Genomic DNA, 8,982 nt, shown 5'->3' with positions numbered 1-8,982 from the left:
TGGCAGCTTTAAACATCATGAGAACTGCTCCCATCCACCGATAATGAGTGCAGCAATGTTTTGTTCTGTTGGGTTGTGACCGGGTAGCACTCACAAAGCTCCTCTCAACAGACTCCCACATGACAAGGCTTGGTTTGTCTGAACAGAGTCCCAAAGGGCTGGTCCAGACTGGCCTCACCTGGGATACAAGAAAAACAGTGAACTCTCATGGAACGGGGAAGCGCTAGTTGTAAAGTTACAGGGTTCAATACTGCTTGGATGGAAAAGGGACAGATAAGATGTGGGGCTAACTACTTGACTCAGTCTTTAGTGGAATGTGTTTTGCAGAGAGCCATACCTGTTGACCGACTCGGTATGTGGGGGTCAGGATGGTGGTGATCTACCAATCTCTTGTTTTGCATCTTATGTTTCCTAGTTATCAGAATCAGAATACTTTATTAATCCCGAAGGATTAATAAAGTTTTCTGATTTACTTTATAAAATCAGAATTCAAGGGCTTACGCTCTTGAATTTATTCAGTATTTGTTGTTTAGGTTGTCTTGGTTAGTATTTGGTCCCGTTCACGTCTTTGTCTCATGTCTTCTCTCGTCCCTTGCTCTCTGTCCTTTTTGCTCTGCTGCAAACAGAAGCAGAAAAAACTGGAGCTTCTGGTCTTGGCCAGATCTCTTTTGAAAAAGACATTTTAAAGTCAATGAGGCTTTTTACCAGATAAATAAATAAAGAATATAAAAGTCTTCTACTTTATGATGGAAATGTTCTTTCTGGCTCAAAATGACATCATTTATCTGAATCTGTAGAAGAAGAAACAATCTCGGAAAGTCACTTTACTCTGTGTCTCACTGGATGTTCAAAGTTTTTAACAAAAGAGAAAAAGAGAAGCATTCTTTGATTTTAGTCTGTTAGCCCACAAGCTGAGTTTTGATCAGAGTCCTGCATGAGTCAGTGTTATTTCACTGAGACCATCACAGTTTCACACACCGGTGATATCCAGCACTCTGAGCTGATGGCAGATCTGGTCAGTCCACAGTAGCTTCAACCACTAAATTATCTCTAACACATCACCAAACCAAAGTCTTCCAGCTAAGAGTACATCAAAGGTGAAAAGCGAGATCTAGAATGTCATCATTTCTGCTTTCCTCCTTCTTCTTCTTCTTCTTCTTCTGGACCGCACACATCTGTCGCTGCCCTACTCAGGTTGATCTAATGAAAATCAGCCAGAAATAATAATCAGAAATCCAAATGTAGACTTTATAGTTCCCCATTGATCCAATTTGGGTATTAAATTTAAGGAGCAGTCTGTAATGCTCACCCCAGCATAGTTGAAGCAGATCATCAAAGCATGCTGAACACTTTCTACCATTCCACATGTGCATTTTCTATCCAGGTACTCAACAGCACCAAACCATAATTTTGAATCCATGACTTTAATCTGGTGAAAATCACCCTACCCCTACTGTTCATTTTTACACACAACAGATGGTGTTTCTGTATCTTAATATAAGACTGAATGAAAAGTAATGACAACCATTATTTTCAATCTTCCATTGCTTCTAGCTGTTGTTTCTCTGTATTATTGTTGGATCTTTACCTTCCAATAAAGTGGCTCCAATATAAACTGCCTTGAGGTAACTTGTTGTAATTTGGTGTTTTATGAAGAAAATTGAATTGAACTATTGTGGCAGAAAAGTTGGATGCAAACCAAGACTAAAAGTCCTCAGGCAGGAGTCATAGCTGGGCTTTAGCATCTGGGTCACCCACTTTACCCAGGGAGCTAAACCAGCTTTGAATCAGTTGGTGATTTGTTTGTCTGGCAGTTTCAGGCTGGGAAAGCTTGTTAAACTTTAACAAAACATTATTTGGCACCAACGTGAATGATTTGGGCCATGTTTATCAAGTCTGAGTCAGGAAGCAAAGGTCACCTCCTTTATGCAGCGTTACACCTTATGTTCTTAAACAAGCTGTAGGTCATGCTACTACACACATTTCAATATGTAAGCATTTCATCATGTTTTAGAGTCTCAGAGTTATTTCAGCCTCATCTTCACATATTTTCACAAATATTCACATTATCTCCGAGATCCAGTTGTGAATTTTTTTCCCTCAGTGTAACCGATTGCAACACAACAAATGACTGACCAGTGATTACGACAGAAAGCCTGTTTCTGCCACTGGTGCCAAGCATTTGCTCTTTCCAGCTTGTTCAATTGTGGAGGTTTTACCTTACAATATAAAGCACCTTGAGGCAACTGTTGTTTTTTTGGCACTATATAAATATAAATGAATTGAACTGAGAGCAACTTTATGAATGAGAAAAATGAAAACAAGTGTCAGTCAGCTGGTTCATGTCCAGCAGGTGGGGAGGAATCAGTGAGTCTGTTACTCCAGTTACTTACTCAGAGGTAAAGTTAAACCTGCCTTCTGGAACAAGACCCTGAATGAACCCATATGTAAAGGACTGTAGGTTTTAAGCAGGCTCAGGTAATGGCAACACAACAGATGAGGAAAGTGGGGGAACTCTGACGACATCTAGTGGACATCTTGAAGATGACGGGTCTGAACAGAGAGCAATGCAGGTCTGTGGAGAAGATTGCAGCACACTGTGAAATATGAACTATGAATAATATCTACATCTGTAATGATGTAATCAAAATAGGCTCCATGTAGTTTAAGTTCTGTTACTGTACTTATGAAGCAAACTGCACACACAGAGTTGGCAAACAATGAGTTTACTTGCATTTAGGCAAAATGATATAAACACTTATCACGAGCCAATGTAGCACATTTAACTGCTTTTATTTAGCAGGGATTACACAATAGACAAAATTAGTCACAACATTTTTTAATCAAATCTTGCAACATGTTGCTAAGAAGAACCAGGACAACCAGGTCAAAGCCATACTGAAGTATAACCTTCATTAACATAAATCACAAAGAAAATATCCATCCATCCATTCGCTTCTGCTTATCCTTTTCAGGGTCGCAGGGGGTGCTGGAGCTTATCCCAGCTGTCAGAGGGCGAGAGGCGGGGTACACTCTGGACAGGTCACCAGTCTGTCGCAGGGCCAACACACAGGGACAGACAACCATAAGCACTCACATTCACTCGCACATTCACACCTAGTGGCAATTTGAATTACCCAATTAACCTATCGCGACAAAGAAAAAATATTTAAATAAAAATTGTATACTTGTCTTGAACTTTTTTAAAATCTTTATTCCTGTGTATTAAAACTTATTTATTGGCTGATAAAAAGGAATCACATCATGGTTGTTACAAGAAACAAGTGATGAAAAACTCATTTTCATGTTTGTTTTCTTCTACACTGAAGAAGAAATACAAGTTTCTGTGGTAAATATTAAAAGAGCATCTTTGTTCAATAAATATTTGTGTCACCTTTAAAGACCAATAAAAAAATATCAAACTTAGAGAAACATAAAGTCAGGGCTGGAATAAACAACATAGAGTGCTCTTCACTGCTGTGGACAGAAAATGTACCATGACTTGGAGCATGAGGTCATTTTCTACCTCGGGTGCTGCAGTGATTTGGTTTGTCACTCGGGTGGATCCTTAGATGAAAATTCAGTCCTGATTTCCAACTGAATCTTTCCCCACAGGAGCTACAAATATATGGTTTCTCCCCTGTGTGGATCCTTCTGTGACTTTTCATAGTCGACAAGTCTCTAAACTCTTTCCTACAGACGTTGCAAGAATACGGTTTCTCACCGGTGTGGATTCTCAAATGAGTTTCTAGTCCTGATTTCTTACCAAATCTTTTCCCGCAAGTGCTACAGAAATACGGTTTCTCACCTGTGTGGATTCTCACGTGACTTTCAAATCCGGATTTCTTATTGAATCTTTTCCCACAGGTGATGCAAAAATATGGCTTCTCGCCTGTGTGGATCCTTACGTGAGTTTCCAATCCTGATTTCCAAATGAATCTTTTCCCACAGGTGCTACAAGAATGTGGCTTCTCACTTGTGTGAACTCTCATGTGTCTCGTCAGGTTGGATTTACACTGAAAAGTTTTTCCACAAGTGTCACAGCTTACAGATTTTTTACTTGTATCAGTTTCACTCCGAGACTTATCTGTTCTGTTTTTGTGACGTCTCCTTTTCTTCAGCTCCGCATTTATAGTTGATCCCGAGTCCACATGCTGGTTTTCTTCCTGTTCCTCAAGCTCTGGTTCAGGAAAGTGAAGAGCAAGGAGCTGGTCATCGTTTGGTTCTGATTCACTGAGGTCACTTTCCTCAAAACTAGAAGTCACCATAAAACTATTGATCTCCTGCTTCAGTACAATCTCCTCCAGCAGTTCCTCCTGTTCCTCTTTAATCTGTGGAGGATCTGGGTCCTCCTGGTCCAGACTTGAGTTCCTCTCCTGCTGATTGGCGACAAACTCCTCCTCCTTACAGGTAGTTTGCTGGTGGAGGTCTAAACGAACAATAAAAAAAGCTAATTATAGAAAAACACTTCTGAGAAGATAAAATAAAGTTTTAGTTAAAGTCTGTAATGAGGGCATGTTGCTCACATTTGCAGGTGAAATTAAAAGTGTGTAAAAATGAAGTTATTTGTGCACTCTGATGCAAATGAGAACTTGAGTTCTGACATTTTTCAGCAACATTAAGAGTAAAAAAACCCTTAATATTAATGTTAACACTTCAGAAAAGCGATTACAGTTTTACCGGTGCTCTGTAAATCTTTCTCAGGTTTCCAGATGTTATGCAGCTGTCTGAGCCGCTCTTCCCCGGTCCAGACGACGATGCCTTCATCCTCGTGTTTCACTACAAGCTGTTCTCCCTCTTGACTGATGCAGAGTTCCTCCTGTTCCTCTTTGATCTGTGGAGGCTCTGTGTCCTCCTGGTCCAGATTGAAGTTCCTCTCCTGGTTGCAGACCTGCTGGCCAGCCAGATCTTCCTCCTCCTTACACTTCATGTTGATGTGGGACTTGAGGAACAAAGTAAAAAGAAAAAGATTAGACAGGTAAAGGTGCAGCCTCAATCAGCAGGGCTGTGAGAGAGGTTTGTACAAATGTTTCAGAAGCACCATGTGACTCACTCTCTTTTTTGGAAAGTCTTATTAATTCACTTTATAACTTTTACTTTGAAGATAAATTTCTACTATCACAAAGATATTATGACCTCTTTAAAAACAAACAACGGCAACTACATGACTTAAATTCCATGTTTAGATGAAGGTAAAGGTCAATGCCTTTTGACAGGGGAAAACCTCCACACAGAAGAATCTTACTTGGCTGAATCATAAATTATTCACCATGATTAAAACTGCAGATGAGCAATAATCTGCATTTTATTTTAGGCAAAGAGGAATGTTTCTGTTTGTCTGTGATTGACTTTTTCTGCTGGGTCCAAATTTCATTTTATTCTGTGTAAGTTTGTTTCTCTTCCTGTTAACTAGCAAAGTCAAAATCACCTTGATTAATTTAACTTTAATTAAATTATAAATGTAATACTTTTATTGAACAATTAATTTAATTTCAATTAAAAACAATTACTTAAAAGAGATTAAGTTGGAGTGAGACATATGGCCATCTTTTAGTGAGTTAGACCCTGATTAAGGGGTATTTTTGAAAGTAAAGCCCATCTCTCAAAGTCCCTGCCGGCCTGCCTCCACCTCGGGAAGTCTGTGGGTGCAGACGGAGGTGAGGAGCACCACAGGCGGCAGAGAACTGTCTGTAGCCCCGGAGTGAGGCATCGTGAACCGAAGCAGACAGCGAACTGTGGCACAGTGCAGAAAACCGAAGCTTTCTCTCCCTGTTTGATTTTGATGTGTCTCATGAATGTCTATTGTTGAAAGTTTACCTTTAAAAAAAGGGACGCACTTGTTTGATTAGCTGCTCTCTGATTTTAGCCTGTTAGCTTACAGACTGAGCTCAGATCATTCCTGTGTTAGTTCATCGAGAACATCACAGTTTTACATACCTGCTGCGTGACTTAATCTCGGGTCTCCGGCTGATATACAGCAGTCTGAGCCAATGGCTGATCTCATCATCCTGGACGACTGTTTTTAATGTTTTTAACCACGGAGATTTCTTCTGCATCATCAGTCTCTCATTGTTAAACTCTCCCAGAAACTGAAGACAGTTGTGCGATACGAGTTGTGCCATTTCCGCGCTTCTTGTTCTTCTATTGAATAGACGGCAGACTACACATGTCCAAGGGTAATACTGTCCTCCTCAGGCCATTGGCATCAAGTCAAAGCCTTAAAGTCCGGTACTTTGCACATGGTAATTTTTTAGCAGCAGAATCACAAGACAAAGCGTGCCAATGTTTATACTTTGACTGTGACTGCGAAATTACGGAGCCCCGCAGGGGACATGGGAGAAAAAAAATTAAGACGGACTTTTGCGAGATCTCGCAAAACAAACTCGGGATCTCGCAAAAGTTTTAGCCGCATTCTTCGGAGGCCGCCAGCTCGAAGCCGACCGGGAGGTTGAGGCACGATGTGCCGGGACAGCGGTGTTCCTCCCGGCTGTAGTAGGTCTCGACCTCCCGTTAGCTTCGAGATGGTGGGTGTCAGATCTCCGAAAACGTCGGAGCACTTTTGATGTCTTGTAAACCGAGCAGGCGTTTACACAACTACATTCACGCCTCAAAATATCTTAAAAGTGTATTTTGTGACCCAGAAAGAGTAATATTACAACTAAGTAGCTGCCGCCATTGTTGGAATTCAACTTTTGCGAGAATTCAACTTTTCCCGAGTTAGTTTTGCGAGATCTCGCAAAAGTCCGTCTTAATTTTTTTTCTCCCATGTCCCCTGCGAGGCTCCGTACGAAATAGATGAAAAAGTAGATGTTAAAAAACAACTTATAGTTTTGTCATTGGGCTGGTCGAATGCTTTGAGTTTCTGTCCCTTTGTCTGACCTTAGAGACTTATTTTAAAAGGAAACATTACAATCCTTTAAAGCAAGTATTTTCACCTCTGTTCCCCCCTCTGTACTTAGCTTTTTTGTTGTCATGTCAGTAATTGTCCAGTTGATGGCTCCCTTGGATCACAAGCCTCTCTGATGAGTCCAAGTGAAAATATTCTTAATAAACAGCTTTGAAGAATTTGTGACCAACTTTGTTTAATTGAACATCATCATCATGAGTCAAACTCACTCTTGGATCTACAAAATATTTAACAAAAACAAACATCACTGAATCATAAGGTATTTGCTCCAACTCTTAGTCCAGAAACACATGAGTGAACTAGATCAGCTGCTCCTCCAGTTCAGCTGTGGATTTATATAATTATTTATATTTGTGAAGTGGGTATGCAGGGTTTTTCAGTACTAATATAAGCATTTTATATCATCGCTTTATTGACAGATTTTTTTTTTTAAAGGTGTTCAAGGTCAGGTATCAGTTTGAAAAAAACAAACAAACACACTGAGTTGAACTTGAACTTCCTACTGACAGAAACTAAAATTGGTGCAAAAATAACCAGAAACATACAAACCGGATTCCAAAAAAGCTGGGACACTAAACAAATTGTGAATAAAAACTGAATGCAATGATGTGGAGATGGCAAATGTCAATATTTTATTCAGAATAGAATATAAATCATGGAACAAAAGTTTAAACTGAGAAAAGTTATCATTTTAAGGGAAAAATATGGTGATTCAAAATGTCATGGTGTCAACAAATCCCAAAAAAGTTGGGACGAGGCCATTTTCACCACTGTGTGGCATCTCCCCTTCTTCTTACAACACTCAACAGACGTCTGGGGACGGAGGAGACCAGTTTCTCAAGTTTAGAAATAGGAATGCTCTCCCATTCTTGTCTAATACAGGCCTCTAACTGTTCAATCGTCTTGGGCCTCCTTTGTCGCACCTTCCTCTTTATGATGCGCCAAATGTTCTCTATAGGTGAAAGATCTGGACTGCAGACTGGCCATTTCAGTACCCGGATCCTTCTCCTACGCAGCCAAGATGTTGTGATTGATGCAGAATGTGGTCTGGCATTATCTTGTTGAAAAATGCAGGCTTCCCTGGAAGAGATGACGTCTGGATGGGAGCATATGTTGTTCTAGAACCTGAATGTATTTTTCTGCATTGATGGTGCCTTTCCAGACATGCAAGCTGCCCATGCCACACGCACTCATGCAACCCCATACCATCAGAGATGCAGGCTTCTGAACTGAGCGTTGATAACAACTTGGGTTGTCCTTGTCCTCTTTGGTCCGGATGACATGGCGTCCCACATTTCCAAAAAGAACTTCAAATCGTGACTCGTCTGACCACAGAACAGTCTTTCATTTTGCCACACTCCATTTTAAATGATCCCTGGCCCAGTGAAAACGCCTGAGCTTGTGGATCTTGCTTAGAAATGGCTTCTTCTTTGCACTGTAGAGTTTCAGCTGGCAACGGCGGATGGCACGGTGGATTGTGTTCACTGACAATGGTTTCTGGAAGTATTCCTGAGCCCATTCTGTGATTTCCTTTACAGTAGCCTTCCTGTTTGTGGTGCAGTGTCGTTTAAGGGCCCGGAGATCACGGGCATCCAGTATGGGTTTACGCCCTTGACCCTTACGCAAAGAGATTGTTCCAGATTCTCTGAATCTTCGGATGATGTTATGCACAGTTGATGATGATAACTGCAAAGTCTTTGCAATCTTTCGCTGGGTAACACCTTTCTGATATTGCTCCACTATCTTTCTGCGCAACATTGTGGGAATTGGTGATCCTCTACCCATCTTGGCTTTTGAGAGACACTGCCACTCTGAGAAGCTCTTTTTATACCCAATCATGTTGCCAATTAACCTAATTAGTGTTAATTGGTCTTCCAGCTCTTCGTTATGCTCAAATTTACTTTTTCCAGCCTCTTATTGCTACTTGTCCCAACTTTTTTGGGATTTGTTGACACCGTGAAATTTTGAATCAACATATTTTTCCTTTCAAAGGATACATTTTCTCGGATTGAACTTTTGATCTGTCATCTACCTTCTATTCTGAATAAAATATTAACATTTGCCATCTCCACATC

At 40.5% G+C, this 8,982-nt stretch overlaps 1 protein-coding gene across 1 annotated transcript; it reads right to left on the bottom strand.

Moving 5' to 3' along the window:
* Window positions 1-502: 502 nt before the first annotated feature.
* On the bottom strand, window positions 503-6,784 carry LOC146497058 (uncharacterized). Its single transcript, XM_085140888.1, has 3 exons — window positions 5,938-6,784; window positions 4,681-4,942; window positions 503-4,429 (listed from the first exon to the last, which is right to left on the bottom strand). Exons 2-3 carry the CDS (start codon window positions 4,928-4,930, stop codon window positions 3,516-3,518), a joined length of 1,164 nt encoding a protein of 387 aa, XP_084997014.1. The 5' UTR covers window positions 4,931-4,942; window positions 5,938-6,784; the 3' UTR covers window positions 503-3,515.
* Window positions 6,785-8,982: the final 2,198 nt, after the last annotated feature.

Source organism: Neolamprologus multifasciatus, chromosome 18, assembly GCF_963576455.1.
Source record: "Neolamprologus multifasciatus chromosome 18, fNeoMul1.2, whole genome shotgun sequence".
Classification (NCBI taxonomy): domain Eukaryota; kingdom Metazoa; phylum Chordata; class Actinopteri; order Cichliformes; family Cichlidae; genus Neolamprologus; species Neolamprologus multifasciatus.
Note: the sequence above shows the minus strand (reverse complement) of the source record. Positions and strands in the feature narration are given on the sequence as shown.